General features: G+C 39.4%; 2 protein-coding genes across 13 annotated transcripts in view; one reads left to right on the forward strand and one right to left on the reverse strand.

The window, feature by feature from the left end:
- The window catches only part of ANKRD6 (ankyrin repeat domain 6), a 95936-nt gene extending 84055 nt beyond the window's left edge, over positions 1-11881 (forward strand). For all 11 annotated transcript variants that reach the window (XM_072642818.1, XM_072642821.1, XM_072642825.1 and 8 more), the window contains 5 exons: positions 503-688; positions 2702-2854; positions 3528-3641; positions 9345-9471; positions 10574-11881. In XM_072642818.1, the coding sequence (XP_072498919.1) occupies positions 503-688; positions 2702-2854; positions 3528-3641; positions 9345-9471; positions 10574-11157 (1164 nt within the window). In that variant the 3' untranslated portion in view covers positions 11158-11881. The remainder of the gene's footprint in view (positions 1-502; positions 689-2701; positions 2855-3527; positions 3642-9344; positions 9472-10573) is intronic.
- Positions 11882-20383: 8502 nt separating this feature from the next.
- LYRM2 (LYR motif containing 2) lies at positions 20384-24499 on the reverse strand. Of its 2 annotated transcripts, none has more exons than XM_072642829.1 (3): positions 24076-24499; positions 22147-22287; positions 20384-20829 (listed from the first exon to the last, which is right to left on the reverse strand). In XM_072642829.1, the coding sequence occupies exons 1-3, from the start codon at positions 24118-24120 to the stop codon at positions 20749-20751; spliced, it is 267 nt and encodes an 88-aa protein (XP_072498930.1). In that variant the 5' UTR covers positions 24121-24499; the 3' UTR covers positions 20384-20748. The 2 variants fall into 2 exon arrangements, with proteins under 2 accessions (XP_072498930.1, XP_072498929.1); XM_072642828.1 differs by having other exon boundaries at positions 22071-22287; positions 24076-24482.
- Between the last annotated feature and the right edge of the window lie 814 nt (positions 24500-25313).

Consider the following 25313-nt stretch of genomic DNA (forward strand, 5'->3'; position numbering starts at 1 on the left):
GCAATGAGAACACAGAAATCAAATCTGGCACTCTGTACGTAATGGCTACCTATGCCTGTAGCCCACATAATTCTTTGGAGACAAGGTGTTTGGTGGAGAATGCTGCACACTTATCAATCTGGGAGGGGTGATAAATCTGAAGACCCAACTTTGAAGCAGAGTTGTGTAGTTCCTTTTTCCAAAAAGTGTAGAAGTGTATGCCTTTAGCTACCCCTATCCCAGGGTTCTTCACCTTTTTTGTGTTTTGAACTCCCTCTTACAGTCTAGTGAAGCCTATAGACCCCTTCTCAGAATAATGTTTTTAAGTGCACAAATACATGAAATTACTAAAGAGATCAATTATATTGTAATACAGTTATCAAAATCAAAATATTTTAAAATGATAATGGATCTGAGGTCAATTGCCCTTGTCAGGTAAATATTGACCTCACTCTTGCTGATCTGATCTACTTTTGAGTGATAATATTAATTAAGAGGGGTATCATCTCATTCTCTGTTTTAGGTATCTGCATTCTCTGACCCCACCTCACCAGCAGACCAGCAGCCTATTCCTGGGCACCAGAAGAATTCACATAATCACCCCAAAAAAAGGAATAAGCATCGTTGTTCATCTCCACCCCCTCCTCATGAGTTCAGAGCATACCAGCTGTATACCTTGTACCGTGGAAAGGATGGAAAAGTTATGCAGGTGACTTAAGTCACTAATTGAGGACAATGACAACAGGGCTATTTATGTAAGATGAAATTAGGGATGAGAGATAGAGGAGTGGTGGGGAGGAACTAATTTAGCCAAAAATGGAATTGTAAAATATTTCTCAGGAAGGCTTCTCTACAGACCAAAATACTCTGAGTGTGAAAGGTCACTGAGTTATAATTGTTTTATACCAAGGGAAACGTAGGAGGATGATTTCAATGTGTGTAATGCATTTGGCAAACCTTTAAGTGCTATAGAAATGGCATTATTGTGGTTATAAAGGCACTTCGGGGCTAGCACAGGACAGAACACACTGGTGAATGTTCTGTTGAACTGCTTGAACTGGTGAGGCTCCCAAGCAGCAGCAGAGAGAGCAGAAACGGAACCAACCACAGGCTTAGAATCAAGAGGGGCCTGGATTTGAATCCTACCTCTAAGATGTACTATCTGGGTGGCAATGGCAAGTCCTTGAAAATTCCCAAGCCTCAGTTTCTCATCTATAAAGTGGGCCCTATTTCCCAGGGTGGTTGTAAAGATCCAGTGAGATCATAACTGTAGGGTACTTGGCAAACCTTAAAGATTTGTTCATTTTTGTTATCACAACAGAGAATAATAATAACAAAAATACTTAATGTGCCTTGTAAGTTAATAAATGCTATATTGATAGCAAAGTCTTTTTTTGTTAACTGACTTTAAAGTTGATATTGAAAAAAGTAGAAGACACTATAGATATTTTTGATGAATTAAATTGCCAGAGCAACATATACATGTATAAATAAAATACAAAGGGATTTCATGTACATTCATGCCTAGAGAGGGACTTGTGTGTGTAAATCTGTAATGTCTATCATGGCAGCACATCTAATGACTGCTTCTGTGAATAATTTTAAGGGTCTAATCACATAGTACGATGAACTCTATTCAGCAATAAACTAAACATTCTTCAATAAAGTAAAGCATAACACTCATAGTAACATCCTTAAGCAAAACATATTATCTAATACATATGTGTATCTCATAACATTAAGTAAGCCATATGGCACAGAACATATATCATTGCATCCCCAAAGTCGGGAGGTCCCAGGCTAGGGTCTTCCACGATGCATCCTTAAGGGGTAGCAGAAAATAGCACACCATCCAACCCCAGCTCACTGTAAGAATAATCTCCTTAATCAATACACAGTGTCCAAGTAAAGTCCTCTCTCATCTTGACTCGATGCTGACTTCCAGACCCCATGACTCCCCCTCCGTGAGTCAGCCGCTCTGAGCTCTTTCCCTGGTTCACACGCAGGCAGCTCTCTCCTGCTCCTTGACTCAGCTCATGGGGACTGTTCTACTCCAAACTCTTCCTGTTTCTACCTGACAGCAGGTTCCATGGGCTCCTGCCTGAAGTTCCTCTTTCTGGGAAAACAAAGCTTAACAGGGCTGTAACAATATTTATACACATTACCAGCACCATCATCTCAATTCACTCATAAAGACCAATAGGCAGGGCTTCTGTCTGAGGAATTAACACAGATCAACAGACAAAGCTCCCAGCATCACAAACATTCTTTCTGTTAGGCCTCTGCACAAGCAAGTTTCCCTAGCCTGCTCACACTCATTTCTGTCTTTTAGCTCTGCTTCTCTCTCTACTCCCCTGTTCTCCCTCCAAGTAAAACAATATATGTACTGTTTCCAATCAAAGACTCTTGATTCAATCAAAGGCAAGACTCAATCAAAGACACTCGATTGGCTAAAATTCAATCTAGAAAAACAGCAAAAGAATCCTACTTAGGTTGTCATTACAATATTCCAAATGCTTAGGTCTCAGAAGGACTACAAAAGCCCCTTACATTTTAGCATTAGCTACAAAATTTGAACTTGCCTGGGCCTTTGAGATGGAACTCATTAGCTCAGAGCATTTTGAGTTGTTGCCAAAGAAGAAATAAAGTTTTGCTAATTGGATCTATGTTAATGATTTTTCTTCTAACACTCTTGATTAATCAAGACTTATTTTTCCCCCAGGCACCAATAAATGGATGTCGTTGTGAACCATTGATTAATAAACTGGAGAATCAGCTGGAGGCAACTGTTGAGGAGATAAAGGCAGAATTTGGAACTGTGCAGGATAAGATGAACACAAAACTGGGACAGATGGAGAATAAGACCCAACATCAAGTAAGGAAATGAATCAGGTCAATAATATAAGGATCCATTTTTTTTTTCTCTGTACAAGGAGAAACTTCATCTTTGTGGACAACATTCATGAGGAAAATGATGTGCTGTGTGAAATTTTAGAAAGTGATATTTTTTTAAAGGAAGACCTCTTTTTCTTGGATTTATAATATCTGTTCTCTGTCCAAGAGAATCTACTTTATTCTTTATCAACCAATCAGTCGATGTGTTTATTAAGTCCCTGAGTCTCTCAACTTATGGAATGTCAACATCCCTACTTAGAGGATTGAAGATTATTGTTAAGCATTCCTGAGCATGTTGTGGGGGAAAAAAAACACACTAGACTTGGAGCTAGGAGACTTGGGTTTAAATTTTATAAGTAGTATTATAGTATGTCACATTACAGTATTTAAAACACACACATACAAGCATCTATCAGCCGTATACACACACAAAAGTTCCCTTACCTTGTGAGTACCATGAAAACAAAACAAAAATAGACTAAAATAAAGTGGGCAAGGTATGCTGAATTTCTTTTTAAGGCCCCCATCTGGTTGTTACTAGGTCTGCCCTAATTGAGTTTAGTCTTTGCGGGGTATGTGGGCTGGTGTCTATCTGCATGTATGCTTCACATCATGTAACCTTATTAATGGACTCTTTTTGTGTCAAATCCTAGCTACGAGTTCTGGATAAGCTGATGGCTGAGCGGCTATCCGCAGAGAGATCAGATTGTCTGAACCGTCTGCAGCAACATACTGAACTGGAGAAGCATGAGGGAGAGAAACGACAAGTAAGCAACAAGACTGTCAGTCGTTTTATGACTCAAAGACATACCTGTTGACACTTTTGTACATCTACCACACATCAGGCTAGGGGCTGAAACCCCTATAGATTGTTATATTACATAGCATTTGTTCTCTGTAATCCTGAAGTGAATTTAACATCATTTCTGCTTTTTGCTTAATGAGAGCACTGAGCTTTCCTCAGACACTGCAGGTGTTATTTCTACCCTAAAGTCGAGCTCATAATTGAAACCAGCTACAAGTTTTACTTTGATCAGTCAGCAAAGATTTATTTTCTAAATACTTACTATACATCAGGCATTGGCTAAACATTGAGGATATAAAGAAAAACAAAAATATGGTCCTTGCCATGAAGAAACTCCCATTCTAATGAGAGAGACAACATACAAACATCTATGTACATATAAGAGTATGAAGGAGAAGTAATCTCTGAGGAAAGGCACTAGTGGGAGGGAGAAGGGGACCAGGAATGGCCATTTGCTGAATGTGGGAATTTAACTGAGTTTTGAAGGAAGCCAGGAGGCAGAGGTTAGAGGGAAAGAGTATGGGTCCTGGAGTAAAAAGTTACAGTGTCAGAAGATGGAATGTCATATGCAAGGAACAGTAAAATAACCAGCCTTTCTGGATCACAGAGTATGTGGAAGGGGGTAAAGTACAAGAAGATTAGAGAAGTAAGAAAGGATTGGGTTGTGAAGAACTTTAAGAGCCAAACATGATTTTATATTCATAATGGAGGTAATAAGGTGTCACTGGTGTTTAATAAGTAGGGAGGTTATATGTTCAGATCCGTTCTCTACGAAGATCCACTTTGACAGGTGAGCAGAAGACGGAGTGGGGAGAGGCTCGAGGTAAGGAGACCAATACAATGACCTATTGAAGTGAGGAGGGCCTGGACCAAGGGGGCAGTCACATATGGAGATGTTGTGAAAGTAGAAACAATAAATCTTAACAACAGATTGGATGGAATGAGAAGTCAAGGATGAAGCCACGGTTGTATGATTAGGATGCTGGGAGAATGGTAGGGAGTGTCCTCAACAGTAATAGAAAAAGTGTAGAAGTGGGGAGGATTTGTGAGGAAAGATGATGAGTTTTGTTTTGGACATGGTGAGTTTAAGATGTCTATGGGAATCCAGTTCAAGATGTCCAAGAGATATTTGGAGATATGAGACTAGAGTTCAGGAAAAAGGTTATGGCTGGATAGACAAATATGAGAATCATTTGCTTAGAGATGATCTTTAAATCCATGAGAACAAAAGAAATCACCAAAGAGAAAGAATAGAAGGACCCAGGATAGAACTGTGAAGGATACTCACAGTTAGTGAGTTAAAGATCCAGCAAAGGAGACTGAGAAGTAGGGGTCAGATAAGTAGAGAGGAGAAGTAGGAGAGAACAGTATCAGAAAACCTAGGGAGGAGTAGGTATCCAGGGGAAAAGGATGATGGAAAATGTAAAGATTTACAGAGGTCAAATAAAATGAGAATTTAGAAAAGACCAGTAAATATACAATTAAGAGATCACTACTGACTTCAGAGAGAGTAGTTTGAGTGGAATGAGGTTAGAATCCAGACTCCATTGGGTTTAGAAGAGGGTGAGAAATTGGTATTATTAACTATAGATAGCTTTCCCAAAGGTTTAGCCACAAAAGTTTGGAGATAAAGATTGATAACTGGTGGGATCAAGTGAGAGTTTTTTAATGATGAGGTAGACATGGGCATGTTTATCAGCAGTAAAGTAGCAGCTAATAGGGAGATATTGAAGATAAATGGGAGGGTTGAAATAGCAGAGGGAGTCCATTTGCTGCAAAAGATGGTAGGAAATAAGATGAAGGGATTGTCAAGGAGAAAGACTATCTCTACATGTGAAACAGGTGAAGGAGATAGTGAAAGAAGTCATCTGAGGGATGTGAAATTAGAAGGAAGAAAGTAAAGAGAGTTCTCAGTGAATGGTTTCAGTTTTTTCAATGAAATATGAGGCAATGACTTTGGTTAAGAGCATCAGGGGTAGGGATACCATAAGAGACTTGAAGAAGACTTTGGAAGATTTGTATTGTTTTATACTACATATCTTTAGACAAGTCACTTCTTATTAAAATTTTGTAGCTAGCTTTTCTCCCTGCCTTTTTCTGCTTTTTACAATCTTAGTGTTTCAGCCAGGTAAGGCTGAGAACTTGATAGATCTCCAAAACTCTTTGTGTTCTCTGTTTATCTAATCCATTATAGATTTTCTGAGATATTTAATATTTTAATTTTTTAACTCAGTAACATGTAAAAACTATTTTTAACATTCATTTTTTAAAAATTTGAGTTATCAAATTCTCCTTAGATTCTCCACTCTTTGAAAAGGCAAGTAATCTGATACAAGTTATCGTGTGCAATCATGCAAAACATATTTCTATATTAGTCATGTTGTGAAAGAAAACACAAAGTAAAAAAAAGTATGCTTCAGTTTTCATTAAAACTCCATCACTTATTTCTCTTGAGGTGGATGGCATTTTTCATCATGAATACTTTGTAATTGTCTTGAATCATTGTATTGCTGAGAATATAGCTAAGTTATTCACAGTTGATCATCATACAATATTGCTGTTACTGTGCGTACATTTTCTCACTTTGCATAAGTTCATGTAAGTCTTCCCAGGTTTTTCTGAAAGCATCCTTCTCATCATTTCTTATAGCACAGTAGTATTCAAAATCACAGTAACATACCACAACTTATTCAGCCATTCCTCAACTGATGAACATCCCCTCAATTTCCAATTCTTTGCCACCATAAAAAGAGCTGGTATAAATATTTTTGTGCATGTAAGTCTCTCTCCTTTTTGTTTTTTAATCACTTTGGAATACAGACCTAGTGCCTTATACATTCTAAATGATTTAGTATGTATTCCACTTCTGTCCATGAATTCTTCTCTGATTTCATTCCTCACTACCCTCCTCCCCTCCATAAAAATCTACTTACAGATAGCATCAAAAGATGATTGCTGTAAAGGAACCCTAGAGATAATCTGGTCTGAACTACACCTTCATTTTGCATATGAGGAATCACCATGAGGGGAAGTCACTTCCCCAAGGTCACAGAGCTAAGGAATAGTAGGTCTTCTAAACCCAAATTCAGTCCTCTTTCCACTATACCACAATACTTTTCAAGATGATAATGGCCAAGTCTAATAAGTTCTTGGGAATGATCTAATAGGATGAAATATAATAGGTATAAATGTAGAATCTTATACTTGGATTAAAAAAAACTTCACAAATATATGAAGTTCAATATAAGTCAGTAATACAATATGAAAGTCAATGCAGTTTTGGACTGATTAATGAGCAGAGTAGACCATTGCTAGAGAATCATAGGACCACAGAATTTGAGAGTTGAAAGGCATCTCAGCAGTCATCTAGTTCAAGCCATACACTAAAGGAATCCCCACTCTAACATACTTCTGCTGGAAAGAAGTCAAGACACTTCACTAACCTATCTGCACTTTTCTGGAAACTCTCTAGTTTATCAGTGCCCTTCTTAAATCGTAACATCTAAAGCTTAACAGATCAATCCAGATGAGGTCTGGCTAGGGTAGCCAAGGGTTATAGTTGAACTGTCACTCCCTCTTCCTCAAAGCTATGCCACTGTTTATATAGCCCCAGACTGTATTAGCGTTTTTGCTGCCTCATACACTGTGGACTCAATGAACTTACAGTCCCACTATCCTCTGCCCTGGTCAGACCACAGCTACAGTATTGTTTTCAGTTCTGGGTACCACATTTAAGGAAGGATATTGAAAAGCTAGAGGGTGTTTAGAGGAAAAAATAAGGATGGTGAAAAGATGGAGATCATGCCTTATAAAGATTGGTTAAAGAACCAGTATGTTTCATCTGGAGAGAAGAGTGAAAGGAGACATTCTAGTTGTCTTCAGTTTATCTGACAGGCTGACAAATAGAAGAAGGTCTGCTTTTGTTTTCCTTGGCTTTGTTCAGTTGTGTCTGATTCTTCATGACCCATGGGCTTTTCTTGGAGTAGTTTACCATTTCCTTTTCTGGTGTGTCCTCATTTTACAGATGAACAACTGAGGCAAATAGGGGTTAAGTGACTTGCCCAGGGTCACACAGCTAGTAAGTGACTGATGCCAGATTTTAACTCGGATCTTCCCAACTCCAAGCCCAGCCTTCCATTCACTGCCTCACCTGACTTGCCCTCCCTTATGCTAACTTTCTGCTCTTTATAGCTACCAGTTTCTGAAGCAGATGCTGATGTAGGCAGATTAAGCCAATGTATCTTTTTGGCCCCTTCCCTTCTGGCCTGTCCAGCTAGACTCCAGCAGATGTGATGATTGGAATTAAAGCAGAGAGTCAAAGAAAATGGAATTTTCAGCCTTGGGCTACCTGTAGAATGGTGGTGTTACAGAAGGAAAGAAAGAAGTTGAGAATGGAAATTTGGTTTGGGGAGGTGAGGAGAGATTTGTTTAACAGAGATGTAATCTCTGCCTTCTCTGAATTCCTATTGTGTTTTGTTTGTCATGCTAACAGCACATTCTGTATTGGATCTTTCTTTAGAGTTATATAGATCATTGAAATGCGCCTCATACAGATTTGCTCAGTTGAGTCCAACTCTTTGTGACCCCATTTGAGATGTTCTTGGCAAAGATACTGGAATGGTTTGCCATTGCCTTCTCTGTTTCAGCTTCATTCTCCAGTTCATTTTATAGATAAAGAAACTGAGGGAAACAGAGTTATTTGTCCAGGGTCACACAGCTAGTAAAATGTCTGAGACTGGATTTGAACTCATGAACATGAGTCTTCTTGACCTGAAGCCTGGCACTCTATCCACTATACCACTTAGCTGCCCATGAGCTTAAATACATAGCTGAATGTATTGTGATTTTTGAAATATTTTGTATTGTATCACATATTAATTGAATAAAGTGAATATATTTCTCTCACTTCAAAGCATCTGTGTACCCCACCCTCAAGGGCAGAGAATCCATCTTATCCTAACGTGATTTAGCCAGTACCTTACACAGGTAAAGGCTAGCCTTCAGTAAATATCTGATGAATACATATCTGCCTTTGCACTAAATCAGTAAGAACCTGAGAAGTCTATATGGTGCCAGGGATACAAAGAAGGCAGGAACACCTGATTTCAAATCCCAACTCTGACCTGCTATCTGACCCTGGGCAAGTCCCTTAACCTCTCAGTGCTCTAGGCAACTCTTTTAAAACTATAAATTTCGGAGATGCTGCTCACCTCCATTGGCAGAGGGAATTTCCTCACCTGGGACTTTCCAACACCAGAGAAATCATAAGCCCACACCCTATTTTAGTAACAGCTAATGGAGAACAGGTAGAAAACAGGCAAGCACAGTAATTATATATGGTAAATTTTTACATATGGTATTTTACAATTACAAAGTCTTTATGTGTATTATCTAATTTGATCTTCCCATTATCAGTTTGAGGCAAGTATTGTATCATTAGCCCCATTTTATGGATTGGCCTAACTCTTGAGTCCAGTGTGTTTTCCACTGTACCACAAAAAGCTGATAAATGTATTAATTATCTCTGTTGGTTGGTTAGCTCATGTAGTAAGGAAGAAGATGGGGTGGCAAATATAAGTTCCTCAACTGCAAACCATCATCTTTGATAAAGCCCAATGATTGCTTTATTTCATTTGTAGATTTCATTTTGCATCTTCTTCGTTAGGTATCCCTAGTGGATGAATTGAAAACATGGTGTATGTTAAAGATTCAGAACCTGGAGCTGAAACTTGCTGGAGATTCTAGAGCCTCCAGGCCTAAATCAACTCCGTCTACTTCTGAATCCCTCACAGGTAAACTGAACCCAGAGACTTCTTAAAACTGTAGGCCACTGAGCTTTTAAAAGATTCACACACCTGCGGCATCATTTTAAATAGTTTCTTAAAAGATAATAGTTAATATAATAGGACAGTCATGACAAGACTTTGAAAAACATTTTTGATGTTCATCTAATGTGTTTGAGCTCAGCTATATAGCATGTCAAGATTAGGGGTGATTTACTAGGATATCTGTCCCTTACATGTCAATGGGGGAAGGGTCTTCTCCCTCTAAACTACTCACTTTCCTCATTCTGCTCCCTGACTTAGGTTGAAACTCTACCAAAATATCAGTTCTGTATGAATGGCACTTAATTTACTGAACTGCTACATTGTGCTAGACAATGATGTCTCAGTGATAGCCAAGGATGCATATCTTTTAGTTGACATGATTATCCTTATTTTATGTTAGATTTGATAGTAAATTTGGGAACATTCAGAGTATGAGGAGTTGTTCCCTCCCTGTACTTTTTCCCTTGTCCAGACTTCTGTCTTGCGAAAGCCTCATCAGCCTGCCTCTTTTTTAGTCTGTTTTCCAGATGGTGGGGATCCCTCAAATACATATCCTCTGGCTTCCCATCACTTTGGAAAGGACTTTGTAAATAACAGGATCACCCTTTCCAAATTAGAAGTAAAGACCAGGGGTTACTGCTGACAGGCATGTAGCAGAACTTAAATTGTGGGAAAAGGCTAAATATGGGTGAAAAGTATTTATACAATTTCAATAGTACTTAATTCAGTTTCCTGGTTTCCTGGGGACATTTAGGATTCTAAGCAATCAAGAAATGGAATCTTGAAACTTCAGGTTTAGATTAAAGTAGCTTGTTTCACTTTGGTGCCCTGAGAGTCTTAAATATAAGCAGGGCAAAAAGAAAAATGGCAAAGGAGAGAAAGGGTGAAGAAAAGGACAAATTTGGAGGTAATAGGATTGATGGAGGGCTATAGGTTGTCTGCCTCAGTTACCTTAAGGTAACTCAAGACCGTGTTCCCTACAGTTTTCTAAATAGAATGTTGATGCAGAGTAATGTGATCAAGTAAATAGGCTAGATTTGCTGACTTTCTTTTCTTTTCCCAACAGGTGCAGACCAATCAGTGGTTACGACGACCAGTCCAGCCACTGCTTCTGCTATCCCTCCTCCGGTTGTTAGGCCCAAGGAAAAGGCACTTACTAGTTCTACTGCTTCCAACAGACTACAGCAGGAAGTGGCATCGTTAGACTGTGGGAACTCTAAACTGAGACATGTTAAGGTACAGACAGCTTTGTTGCCCTCAACTGAAGCAATTAAATGGGAACACCAGGCTGGTCATTGCATGGACAAAGGCACTCAAACAAAGAAGTCTGGAAAAAGTGGCCAGACAAGGCATAGGACCCAGCAACATGCATCAACGCATGTACCTGGCAGTACATGCACCCAGCAACAACCAGCCGACCACCAGGCTGGCCCTCCCATTCGAGACACCTCCCAAGCTCTAGAAATTACCCAGTATTTTTTTGAGGCTGTATCTACACAAATGGAAAAGTGGTATGAGAGGAAGATTGAGGAAGCCCGGTGCCAAGCTAATCAGAAAGCACAGCAAGATAAGGCTACACTAAAAGAACACATTAAGAGTTTAGAAGAGGAACTCAGTAAGCTAAGGACCAAAATACAAAAGGAAAGTTAGCACCCGAGCACTGAGGTGTAAAGTACTTTGGAGGATTTCTGATTTTGCTATGCTGTGAACAGCGTTAGCTGGAATTGAAACGTTCTTCTTGGTGCACAAAGACTTGCCTTTAAACACAAACATACACATACAATACTTAATTTCTGAAATGTGATCGATATGTGACTTCTGTGCCCTGAATTCCTGTCGAAGTTCTCATACCTGAAACCAAGGGAAGTAGTATCAAGTCTCATCACAAACCCAAAACTCCGTTCAGGTTCATGGGAAGTTTTTAGTCCTGGATTGAGTGGGCCAGGCTAAGAAGATTGTGAAACTGTGAGAGATAACGGTTTCAAGCTTTAGCCTAATATTCGGGAGCTATGAAATATGTGCACCAAAAACCAAAAGAAAAGCCCTTTGTGAATTCAAGCCAACTGGTTCCACGTTTATGTTCAAACTCACCTGCTGTGCCTCGACAATGCTAGATCTCTGAATGATCTGTGACTTTGACATGAATCGAACTATACCTGTCAAGCTTGCCATTTTTATAAGTCTGACAAAAAAAAAACCTAGGGAAAAAAGGTTTCAAGGGGAATGAAGTTTTTGATTTTCATGCAGTACCCCTTACAAAACTGTAATCCAAAAATAACTGAAAAGAGGAAGAGTCTAAAACCCATTGTAATCATGTGGATTATGATAGTATAAGTATATTTAAATAAATTATTTGTGATACAGTTAATTGAAATGGTTATATTAGCAGAGTTGGAAATGCTTGCTAAGATTGGAGCTTCTAATGAACACTTGTTCACAGTTACTGTGTTTGTGGACCAGTTTCCTTTGGCCAATCTTAGAATCATTTTAAAACAAACTAATGGAAAATAATATTTTAACCTTACAGTTCCACTGAGTTTCTGTGAGCAATTGAAAATCAAATTCAAAATATCCAAAATCCTTTCTGAATTTGAGCTTATGAAACTGAGGATTTTGTAGAGATATAGAGACTCTTCTGTTTATAATCAAAAATGGAAATTGTTCAAATCACATTTCAATTATTCCCTTCTCTTCAAAGAACCTCCAAGTATCTCTACTAATTTGACTTAATGATGGCAAATTGGATAACTAAATCATCAGACACCCCCACACACACACACAGCATTCTCCAATTTAGCATGGCACTGAGACCTTTTTCATTGATGTGTCATGAAAAGATAATCAAGACTTCAGAAGTGTAGTTTTTGCATTGAAGCCTTTAGAGAGATACCAAATTAACCATGCTGGGAGGTATTTAAGCAGAAGTTGGATGAAGATTTGTCAGGAATGTCATAGAAGGGGATACCTTCCTGTCTAGGTATTGGTTAAACTGGATTACCCATGAGATCCTTCCAGCTCTGAGATTCTTTATCTTCTGGAGCATAATAGACATATGCATGTGCTTAAAATTCCTAGTTTATCTAAAAATTTGAGTAGCATGTGCTTTTTCTGTAAACAAACCTCAGAAATCCATTCTTTATTGTCCATTCTTTCTATCAAAATAGCATGATTACTAAAGCAGATGCAAAAGAATTTACTTTGGAGAGTAAACATAACCAAAAGCTTCCCTGCCCCCTCTACCAAAAAAAAAAAAAACAATTAAAAACTAATCCCAGCCCATATTACTATAGTTTATTAACTAGTGACCTATTAAATTTGTATTTTGGGGTAATATTAAATTGAGGTGTGGTAATGTGCAATAGACTAACCCAGTGTATGAATTTCATCATTCTGTAACTTATAAAACTGATATAATATTATTTCAAATTGGCATTTATCAATATTTTTGGTCCTCTTGTCCTTAAACTATACTGCTCATGAGCTGTGCAGCTTTCCATTCATTCCATCCCCTCAGGGTTCATTAATAGCTATAGAGGCTGCTAACCCCATTAACGTTTTGCCAGATGGAGTAGTTTCCTCTGCCTTGTTCCTAAAGCAAAATCATAGCTTATGGAACCTTAGATCTGGAAAGAACTTCAGGGATCATCTAATGCAACCTCAGGAGAGGTAAATGTAGCCTCAGAACATTCCTTAATGCAATCCAACAGGTATATAATGAGCACCCAGCATTAGAAGTGAAATCCACAAAATAATTCTGAAAGCTTTAATTCTCTGACCTTATTTAATAAGATACCAGATCACCCATTTGAACTCAGAGTGTCATATTTCAAATTCATTTTAATTTAAAAAATACAAATTTATTATATGGCTCTTTTAAAAAAAAATGTAGCAGGAATGTGGGAAATACTGGTTTGTTTAAAGCCAGATAACTAACAACCTTTAGGCAGATGATAATCCCATTACTAAACTGCCATCTTGATAAAGTATGGAGGGAAGAAGCAGAGGGAGAAAGAGTTAACCTGACCCAAAGCTGCTGTCTCCAGTCTTTCAACCTTTTTTAAACCCATGCTCAGTAAGTAGACTAAGGCTATACAAATAGAAATGCAATAGTTTCCTGAGTACAACACCACCTGGACTTTTCTGCTGATGTTATTCTGCATTTCCGATGGCTAGCTTTGGTCAAAATATTAGTTATCTTATTTGGTATTGTCAAAAGTAAGTTCCAAACCATAGAGCTTTCGCCCCTCCTTATATCTACAAGTATAATGTCACAACTGCACTTCTAAGGAATAGAATAGTCAGCCAAAAAGGGAAATGGTTTCCTGCCATATAAACAAATTTGTGTCAAAGTTGGGGTTGAGATTTTTGTAAGTTGATAGGAAAATTTGCAAATATGCAGAATTCTGCATTATAGCCAGTTTTTTTTTACAGGAATGCATATATTTTGTACGTTAAGGTGGTAGCTATAAAGCAAATTATACTGTCTTGCAGTATTTGTGAAAATTCCTCTTAGTGCACTGTTGAGTACACTAAATATCTGTGATACATATTAGTTCTGACCTTTTGATTTAATAGTTCAAAATAAAGGGATTAGGTATTAACATGTTCACATCTTTTTTCAGTCAAATGTTAAAAACTATAGGCTTACAGTAAAAAGGCATGTTAATTGTTTTCCATTTAATTTTTAAGTCAATTTGAGTTAGTTTTTAAGTAATTAAATATTACTCAGAATGTTGGTTATTAAATTCTATTTCATTGTATTTGAAAACATAATTTTAAAATTAGCCTCCATTTGTCTGTGCACATGTCCCTAAAAGAGTATAGCTGTCCACTAACAAAAAAAGTTTGACAAAGTGTGAATAGACCTGCTATTGAGTAGAAAGTAGGTTTGTTGTGTAGAATGAAATTACCGTGAAAGGCAAAATTATTCAGTGGCATCAGTGATAACACATGGATAAACTGGAAATAAGATTTGCCTTTTTTACTCCTTTGCCAGTGAGCAGTGAGAGAAGATAGCTGCTTATATTCTCACATAAACAGCAAGATATAACAGACAGCTTTGGTTTGAAATTTTGGGGGGAGTCAGAAAACCCAGTTTTTTTTATAACTTCAACTTCTCATGATGTGAAATATTGACTATACTGGGTGACATATTACTAGACAAACCTTCTTGAAAGCTGCAATCAAAAGTTAAGGAAAATCTACTCCAACAGGACTATCTTGAAAGAATAAAAAAATTTACATAAAATTTTCCAATTAAATTTTATTAGTGGAAAAATGACATTTGCTTTTCATGTAAGTTAAAGAAATAAAATATTATTATCTAAGCCAACAAAACACATTAGCAGAAAAAATCACAGAACTTGGTAAAAATAAGAGGAAATCGGTTATTTGCTCCCTTCAGCATACAAAGTATCCTGAAATGAATTACAGTGAAATTCTGCCTTCCAAAGCCATGACAGTTATTACACAACACTTAAAAGAAAAACTAACCATAGTACTGTTTTACTCTAGTAAATCACTATGTGTACCTTATGATGCATGTATAGGAGATGAGGGTACCCACTAAGTTTTGAATAGCATCAACACATCATTCCTTGAGTTGCCATTCCTAACAGTAATGAGTGATGCTTTTTCTGACCTGAGGTCCCTGTCATTTGTTATATATCACAAATAACAATTCACTAAGTCCAAGATTGATTGACATGCTTTAATTTCCTGTCCTTAGTATTCTTCTACCAGTTGTTCACACACAAATTCAAAGCTGGAAAAGACCTCAATGGTCATGTATTCCAGCCTCTCATTTTAACAGGTGAAGGACATGGAACTCAAAGAGGTTATGACTTGCCCAAGTTTGCTTAGTATAGACAGAAGGTGAACAGAAATCCTCCAAGTCCAAATCCAATCTTACCACTTCACTATGCTGCCTCAGGCCAGCTCCTTGGCGATTTCTTTGGCCATGGTAACCCATGAAACAAAGAAAAATATGAAATGATACTTGGTCCTTTGTGCCCCTCCCATTCTACTTTAGTTGTGGTGTGGTAGTGGCAGAAAAGGGACAAGGGGTGCTAAAAATTATGGAGTTTCTAGATCATCTATAAAAAGTTAACTGTACCCTAAATGTCTGACCTTAACACTGAATAGTCTTCCAGTTCAAAAGGAGAGAATGAGGGTGTCATAGTTACATAGCAGCTCATCTGAAAAGAATTTAGGGTTTTTAGTGGACTGAAAATTGACTCAGAAGTATGATGTGGCCCAGAAGAGTTAATGTGGGCTACATCAAGAAGTTCAGCTTCCAATAATGCTTGGCCCTAGTTAGATCACATCTGGAATGTTGGGTTCAGTTTAATGATGATATTGGTAAGTTGAAGAGAGTCCAGAGGAAGGCAGTCAGCATGGTGAAGGACCTGGAGTTTATGTCATGAGGATCTGCTGAAGGAACTTAGGAAGTTTCTCTTGCACAAGATTGTACTGGGGATATGGAGGTATATGATAGCTGTTATGCTATTTGAAAAACTATCATGCATGGAGAAGGGATTAGATTTATTTTTAGCCACCAAAAAGTTGAGAGATCATTATTTCTCCAGTAGAATGTCCATTCATTAGTCACTGAACAAGGATCATGCATTTAGGGTCCCAAAGCCAAGTTATTGCTCATAGACTGTCTATAAACAGATTTTATTTTATTTTTTGGCTTTTTTAAAGTCAAGAAAATTTATTTCTTAAGGTCATGACCCAGGATGTAGATTCCTTGCTACAGCTGGGGATATCCCAATGGGGAGATGAAGGTTAGAGTGCTTAATGACATGCTGAATGGACCATGAAGCTTAGAAAGTCTCAGTTACTTTATTATAAAGCATTTCACTTGTGTTTTTGGTGTTTAAAACAGTGGAAAGCTTGTCTCCGAGTGGACAAGTCAAGGAACAGATTCTGAGTGCAAACACAAACTGGATACTACATGAGGCCAGCACGCAGGACCCAGCACTCCAGGCTTCACTAGGAGACCTCTTCAGTGTGGGTGGGGGAAACTGATTCCTAACATCTCCCTGCTTAGAAGTTTTTAAGCAGGAGCTGGATGACCACTTGTCAGGCATACTATAATGAAGGCTTCTTTTTAAGTATGAATTAGATTAGAGGTTCTATCTCACCTCCATCAGACTGGAAAAGGTGACAAAAAGGGAAAATGATAAATGTTGGAGGGGCTGCAGGAAAACAGGTACATTAGGGCACTGTTAGTGTAAGCTACGAATTGGTCTAGCCACAATGAAATGCAATTTGTCACTGTACCCCAAAAGTTATCAAACTGCATACTCGACCCATTCTAGGCCTATACCCCATAGAAATCTGAGAACAGGGAAAAGGACCTACCTATAAGTACAAAAACATTTTAGCAACTATGTTCAAGGTAGTCAAGAATGAAACTAAGAAGGTTTCCTCCTAATGGAAAATAGCTAAATTGTGGTAGAATAAAAGAATATTATTATCCCATAAGAAATGAAGAAATAATTTCAGAGGAAATCTGGAATCTGTAAACATGCAAAATAAGAACTAGAACAATTAATACATTATAGAGAAAATTAATTTTGAAAAACTTTGGAACTCTGACCAATGAAAAACCATGAGTCAAGAATAAAGTTAAAACATGCCATTCAACTCCCAACAGAGAGGTGATTAACTTAAAATGCAGAGACATATATATTCACATGTGGCCGATATGAAAATTTATCTTGCCAATACAGCTACGTATTGAAGGCTTTTTTTTTTTGGTAGGTTGGAGGAAGCAACCATCTAATAAAAGAAAAAGATTGAATGGTTGCTGATGTCCTTCCCAAATCTCAATTCCTGTATTTAGGGTATCAGTCTTGAAATTATTGCTATAATCAAAACTAGAAGATGAAGTTGAATGTAAATGGAAGGATGACTCACAAGGTTTGTGTTTTGGAAATGTAAATGAAGGTGTTAGTTGAGGTTAAATCTCCTTGGGGGACAATGAGCTGAGTCCAAATTTGAGTAAGAGGAATAAGCAGGCTGAAATTGCCTTTGGTAGACTGCAAAATTCTTTTTAAAGTCTCCAAGCTACTCCCTAAAACGCCTAGATTTTAAATAACAATATTCATCCAAGTGATGTCTCATGTCCAGTCATGAAACACAAGTTTCTAAAGAACTTATGTAATGTGTGTGTGTGAAAGAGAATTGCAACACATTCCAAACAAGGAGTTTTGAAGGAGAAACAGTGTGAAGGATGTCCTTAAAGAAAGATGATCAAAAAAGATGGGTCACTTACGTGGTGAGATTTAGGAGTAACTATAGGACAGCTCTCACACTTCATTAGTTTCTTTTTGATGTCAGAACAATACGAGGAAGACCTAGCACGTGGTCTGCACGTTCTATAACAAACTTAGGAAGGAATCACAATCAGGATACGGATGAAGCCCCAAGAGATGGGAAGACATGGATGGATTGTGAACTGCATTGTTGGAGGCCATGTCAATAAGATCACAGATCCAATGCAGCATAGCAGCATTCTTGCTATCGCTATGTCATGTTTAACCATGTAGCCAACCACTAAACATCCCTAATGATTAACCCTAACACCCTGTCAAATGTAACCAGTTGGTTCCATAAACATTTTTAGACTTTTCCTTAATGCTTTCATTAGTATCACTTTTAAAAAGTGTATCAATTCTAGATTTTCTAGAAACAGCAAAGTAGTTAACAAATTCAAGACCTGATAAAACAGTATCCAATGATCTAGAACTCCAACTTATATTTAGTAGACTAAATTAATTTTTTTCTTATTCTATACTTAATACCAAAAACCCTTTCACATACAAAGTGGTACAAAAAGATTAAGTATGAAACCATGAATCTGTGTTATGCAGTTTGCTTTTAATTACAGTTATAATAAATTCAACATTTTTAAAGCTGTTTAGGTTTTTTCCTTCTGTTCTTTTCTGTGCATTTCTCAAAAAGCTCCAATGACCTCTTTATTTTAGTAATACTATCAATAGTAAACTACCCCCAAACAAATTACACACACACACCCAATTAAAAAAAGAAAACAACCTTGTTACAAATAAGCATAGTTGAGCAAAACAAATCCCCACATTGGTCATATCCATAAAGATGTATTTCATTCCGTATCTTGAGTCTCTCACCTTTTAGGAGGTAGGTAGTAGCCTATTTCATCATTGGTCCTCTGATAATGACCATTTTTCAATTAATTTTTTGAAAGTAGATAATTTTTAACTGAGTGGCTTACATGGTTGACCCAGAGACTACAGGTTAATTCTGAATTTGCCAGGGAAAACGTCTAAACTTTCTTAGAAAACTTGTAGTTAAAGGAAGACATATAAGTGATGTAAAATGATGTAGGCATAACCAAAAATCTATATAATGGCTTATAACGTATATGGAAAAGAAATGGAAAAAATGTTAGTAAATGCTACATAACTATAATGACCAAGTTTGGCCCCAAAGAGGAGCTTTAAGAATATACCCTTCTTGGCAGAGGTGATTATGGAGCACTTCACACAGATTCAGCTGATGTGTTGGGTATGTTGGGCAGTTTCTCTGAACTGCTTCCCCAACCTCCCACCTCCATTATTCTTTATCATAAGGATAACTCTGTGAGTTGGGGAGTATGGAGAGCAATATTGGGAAATGAAGATGTATTTTTTTTTAAAATACGTATATGGAGGAAGAATTGCACATTTAAGGAAAATGTTATGCAGTAAGAGTACTCAAGTGGCAGAGAGAGAGAGAGAGAGAGAGAGAGAGAGAGAGAGAGAGAGAGAGAGAGAGAGAGAGAGAGGGCATATGACAACTAGGTGAATCCACAAACTACACTGCCTGCAGAGGATACTCTTTGCAACACCACTGCTATCTTTGCCTGAACTCTCTCATTTTCTCACCAAAAGCTATGAAATCTTCCAACCCTGTCTTTCAGTGCATTTTATTCACCTTTAAACTAGAGTCCCATTCACTTAAGTATGGAAATAGTGCAGGAATTATCTGAGACTAAGACTCGTTTTTAAATTGAAGGGCAGCACATTTAGGATTACAGATTTAGTGCAAGAAGGGAACTTAGATGCTATCTAACTCAAAGTGTCAAATTCCATAAAACTAGGGCTAAAAATTAAAATGTAAGCAGAAAATGTTTAATAAATAAAAATACAACATTTGTGGTTTTCTAAGTCAGTATGTGGCTTGAAGTTTCTATTTAAGTTTGACACCACTGATCTAGTTCCACTCTCCTAATTTTCAGATTAGGAGATCAAAGATCATTTAAGTTTAATGACTTGCAAGCAACATACATGGGATTTAAGTGCAGATCTTCCAACTGTACTACTCTGTCTTATATGAGCACTCTTTTCCAACTTAATTACAAGGCAGAGGTGCTTCCTTCTGAGGAACATAATAACTAAAAATGCTACTGTAGAAAATCCTACTGTCGGACCTTTTCAAGGAGTATCTACTGAAATGACAAGTTATTAAGATATTTTTGTTGTTCCTCGGTCGTGTCTGACTCTTCATGATCCCATTTGGGGTTTTCTTGGCAAGATACTAGTTTGCCATTTATTTCTCTAGCTCATCTTACAGATAATGAAAGTGAGGCAACAGGATTGGTTAAGCAACTTGCCCAGGCTCACACAGCTACTGTGCCTTAGGCGAGATTTGAACTCAGTAAGATTAGTATTCCTGATTCCAGACCCAGCACTCTTATCCACTGTGCCACCTACCTGCCCAATTAAGTTATCTACCTTGCAAAATTTTCTTTACTTTTATAGAGCGAATCATAAACACGAACAAAAATTTCTGTAACATTGTCAACCAAGGTTAGAATGAGACGCAGAAAAAGTAAGAGTCTAGCATATTTGTGACATGCAAGAAAACACATTTTTAATGGTTTTTTATCAATATGTTATGTTTTGGTTAGTGTTATTTCTCACGAAAACTGACAGCATATCCAAAATAATAAAACAAGTCCTTGGCATTTATTTTTCACTGCTAAGGCAACTCCCAAGATGCTCTTTAATTTGTTCTTAACAACAAGTCAGGGTCCAAGTCAGGCTATTCTGCACAAATGTAGCATGTTCTTTGACTTTGTGGTGGGATCATCACTAGGCAAGGGTTGTTACAAACATCTTAGCTTTCTACTCCTTGCAATGAGTTTAAAACTCCATTTATCTTGTAGTACTCCAACACAGATTTTGAAAACCCCTTGGGGAAGTTATGAAGTTAAGCTTTTGCTAAGTTTAATGTTTTCTCTAATTCTTTCAGTTGCAGGTTTCCTTGAGTAATCATCATTCGGATTGTATCCTGTAGAAGAAATTAAAATCTAGTCAAGAGACACATCAAAAAAATAAGGCAGAGTAACTACCACCTTGTTATTTACAGATGGCTAAAATCTAAGAATGAGGAAAGCAATTAAGTATATCAAACAATGTGTGACATTTCTTCCTCCCCTCTTCCTCCTCCACACTTTCCATAATTATGTAGAAATTATTTTAAAAGTAGTGGTGCCTGATGAATAAAAATTTCCTGAAAATATTTGATTTTTAAAAATCAATGGACTCATTTTAAGTAAAAATGCATTTCCTATCATGTAAGCCAGGGATGTCAAACATGTAGCCCATTATATCCCACAACCTTCTCAAGTGCAGGCTGAACTAGATAATATTTAATTAGGAAATATTTAACAAAGTAAATAAAAATACAATAAAATTTAGAAAATACTACATTTTGAAACTAATTCAATATGTAACCTGCTAGGTTCCTTAGATTAGTAGACCCCATTTCTATTTGAGTTTGACACCACTAATGTAGCTAATTCCTTCAAAGAAGTAGAAAGCAAAATGTAATGGTAACTAGAAGAGTTTAAAAATCTTCCCCCACCCATTAATAGGCCTGCCCATTAAAGGAAAGCTTGATTAGGGGAGGTTCACACCTTTTGTTAATTTTCTAATAAGGCACTGGTTCTCAAGGGTTATGATGTCATCTGGCTCTGAAAAATGTATAAACACTCTGGGGTAAGGTTTTACTTTGGGGCTTAGCTTTTGGAAGGTTTGTGTGCCAGATGAGACTCCAGATTGCAGCCACCAAGGAGTTCCCTGGCTTTGAAAACCAAGATGTTCTTGCTTCTCTCTCTGGTAACTATGTATGTATGGTCAGACAATTATCTGTCTGTTGATCTGTCAGGCAGTTGGAAGCCCTGTCTGTTGGATGATCTTTGTTTCTCTGTATTTTCTCTGAAGTTCAAGGTGCTGACTTTTCCCCCTGAACTAAGTGAATGATACATGTGCTTGATTGAAGCGATTGTTGACCCCTCAAAAGTTGCTTTCCTTTTAGAAAAGCAGACCAAAGAACCTGTACAGTAGGCCCTCCTGTGTATGTTTGAGTCCTGGCTTTTACACAAAGTTTTAAAAGTTTAAAAAAAAAAAGTGCTTTGAAGAAACAAAAGGTACTCAAAAATGTAGTGCTTCATAGGGTATAGAGAAAGTCTTAACTTAAATAGATAGTATTCATACTAAATGAATTAAAATTTTTGATTTAAAGCTTACCAATCATTGAAAAGAAGCTGGACAGTAGTGAAAGGGGGGGTTGCTGCCACCAGGTTGAGCTCTTGATCATCCTTACCTCTTCTGTGGCACTTTTATTTCTTTTGAATTCTTCCCTTGCCCAGTTCTGTAGATACTTGCGGTCTCGTTCATTTGGTACCTGGCGAATTGCTTGTAAAATCTTTCTGTATAGAAGGAGGACTTGTTGCCTTCTCATGAACTGTTTCAAAAAGGAGAAATTTCAATTATATCTGAATTTCTTAACTACAGTTAAAGCTGAAAGAGGCCTTAGAGAACATCATGTTGAAACCTTTTATTTTTTTAATCAAGCATTTTTTTCTCCTTCCCATTTCCCCACCCACTACTGATAAAAATAAACCCTTGTAACATATATGTACAGTCAAGTAAGACAAATTCCCACATCAGCCACATCTAAAAATATGTCTCAAACCCCTTCATTTTTTATATAAAAACTGAGTACCAGAGAGGTGAAAAGACTTGACTAATATCATGTAGCTTGTTATGGACAACTCTTACAAAAGCCAATTTATATAAAGCCAACTCTAATTATATGTACTTTTTAAAGAAGTATAAAAGCCAAGGAATTCTATTTTGGCTCTTTTGACTCAGTGTGTGAAACTGGACAAGTGGCACAAGTCTGTGGGCCTCACTTTCTTCCTCAGTAAAACTTTGGACTAGATGAGCTAGATTCTAGAAGGTCCCTTACTAATGATAATCTTTGAAAGAGCAGTTGTTTGTAGAGGCAGGGAGGTACACCGTGGACAGAGAAGCAGTCTGGAGTCAGGAAGACCTAAGCTGAAAACTGGCCTCAGACACTCAATAGCTATGACCCTGGCCAAGCTACTTCACCTGTTTGCCTCAGTTTCCTTATCTGTAAAATGCAAAGAATAATAACACTTGCCTCCCAGGGCTGTTGTGATGGTCACATGAGCTGACTGTGAAGTGCTCAGCTCAGTATCCAGCACACAGGAAGCACTATGTTATTATGCTGTTTTGTCATTATTTTTATTACTGCAGAGGGTTCTAAATCGACCTTTATTACTTCCAGCCCGTGTTATCACCAACACATCCCTCACCTTTTCCAAACCAGCCTGGCACATAGTAGGAGCTTAATAAATGCTTGTTCCCTTCCCCTGTCTCATGAAAAATGAAAGGGGACTTATCTACACAATCTGAATCTTCCAGCTTTAGAGCCTCTAAATACGAGACAACATTCCAACGTTAACGCGGACCTGCCCCACAGTGTTGGTAAAGATCAGCTCTCAGCCTCTGGGTTAAAAATTACTGTGCACCCCAGAGCGCTTTTGTTTCCGCGGGTCCTCTCTGTTGGAGGAGTTATTTCCTCAGTCTTCCTAAATCTTTAATTCACAATTCACATAATCTCTGGAAAACTCATGAGAAAATGCAAGTGAAAAAAGCCAAATTACGTTTTGGTGTCATGGCGAAGATCCTTCTGCCCCAGGAGTCCTTTGAAGGAGTCTCGGGGCCTCCCAGGGGTCCTGGGGGGTGGAGGGGAAATCTGCTGGTACAGAACCAGAGCTGGAAGGGACCTCGGGGGGCTACCCTTTCTTGTTTAAGCCAAGAGGAAACTGAAGCCCAAGGAGGACCGAGGCCTTGCTCTGGTCGCACAGAGAATAAGCCTCAGGCAGGACGGAAGCCAGGACCTTCCGGTCCCAGAGCCAGGGCTCCTTCCCAGGCATCACCTGCGAACCCTCAGCTGCAGAAAGAGGGCGGGAGGGGGCGCCACCTACGCCGAAGAGCTTTATAAATGGACGCTTTTCTGCGGTCTAGGGCTCCGAGGCCAGCTCCAGCAGGGGCGCGGGCGCAGGCGCGGACACGGTCGCGAGCGCGGATACGGGCACGAGCGCGCGCACGCCCCCTGCCGCCAGCCCCGAGTACGGGCCCGACCGAGGTTCGCGCACAACCCGGAGGGAAAGCGGGGAGAGGGCAGGCAGACCACAAGCAGCCGGAGGAGCCCCGCGGGTACCTGTTTGAGGGTTAGCGCTACAGGGGGCAGGCGAGAAGAGGACATGACGAGCCCGAGAGCCGGACTTGAACTGCCTCAACCGCCTTTCCCCGGTGTCTCGGCGATAGTGCGCAGGAGCGGAAGCGCGGTGTAGCCGACGGTTAGGCTCTCGCGAGGGACGCCGGAACAGCAGGCGGGAGGACGACGGGGAGGGAGGAGGCGGGGGGAGGGGAGGAGTTCGGGAGGGAGGGAGGGGGAGGTGAAGCGAGGCGAGGAAAAGGGGGAGGAGGGGAGGAGAGGGGAAAGGCGGGAGGGGTCGGGGAGAGGGCGGGCGGAGGGCCGAGGGAGGAGGAGGAGGGGGGAGGGAAAGGGAGGGGTGGAGGGTCCTAGGCTGCGGCCAAGAGACTGGGGGCAAAGAGACAGTGGGCGGGGCGAGCCTCGTTCTGGAACCACGCGGGAGTTCGAACTCCAAAGATTCTCATTCCGAGCCCCGCGCCGGGGTTACCTTAACGAGCGTCGAGCTGTCGGCCACGACGTCTGTGAAGAGCCAGGTTCAGGTCCCATCTCTACTACACCATGACGGTGACCCTCGCGAAGAATATAAAACTTTTGAAAGTTGCATCTCTTTTCACTAACCTCTCATTGAAATTTAGCACCTCCTTTCATAAAAGAATCCAAACCGGTTTCTCGGAGGAGCGGTCTGCCCAGAGGGGTCTGGGACACGCCGCAAAGCGCCCCGGGCTCCCCGGGCTCCGGCACCGAAGAAGGAAAAGCCCTCTCCCGGCTACGGGCTTTGTATTGTAACGGGGAAACGAAAAGACAAACCGCGCACCAGACTGCTGGGAAGGGAGCGAGTGGGGGGATCTCCGAGGTGTTCGTGAGGACCCTTGTCAAGGAGGGCCTTCCAGGGAGGGCAGCGCGGAGGCTCCAGTCACCAAACAGAGGAAGGGCCGTCATGGTGACCGAGGGCTGCCTGGGCAGAGAGATCTCTGCAGGGGAGCTTTGGACGTGAGAGCGATGACCCTTGGCCACAGGACCCCCCTTTTCATCACACACTGGAGGTGAGATGGAGAGCAAGGAAGAGGGAGCTCCTGGAGGATGGGTGGTGATACACCCCTGTTACTGTCCAGCTCCTATTCCTCTCCCGCAGATAGCGAGCCTACCACAGCTGTCCTCCAGTGGTCAGTCCTATCCTATCCACAGCTTCCCCCACTGCCCCGCACACACAGTGAGGTCTCCTGCGTCCTTAAAAACCGCTT

This window comes from Notamacropus eugenii, chromosome 2 (genome assembly GCF_028372415.1).
Source record: "Notamacropus eugenii isolate mMacEug1 chromosome 2, mMacEug1.pri_v2, whole genome shotgun sequence".
Taxonomy (NCBI): domain Eukaryota; kingdom Metazoa; phylum Chordata; class Mammalia; order Diprotodontia; family Macropodidae; genus Notamacropus; species Notamacropus eugenii.

Bases quoted from the DNA above. Each gene is read 5' to 3' on its own strand.
- LYRM2 (XM_072642828.1), bottom strand. From the start codon at position 24,120: ATGTCCTCTTCTCGCCTGCCCCCTGTAGCGCTAACCCTCAAACAG. The intron at 22,288-24,075 runs GTACCCGCGGGG...TTTTTGAAACAG, and splicing joins TAGCGCTAACCCTCAAACAG to TTCATGAGAAGGCAACAAGT. The intron at 20,830-22,070 runs GTAAGCTTTAAA...TTTCTTCTACAG, and splicing joins CAGCTTCTTTTCAATGATTG to GATACAATCCGAATGATGAT.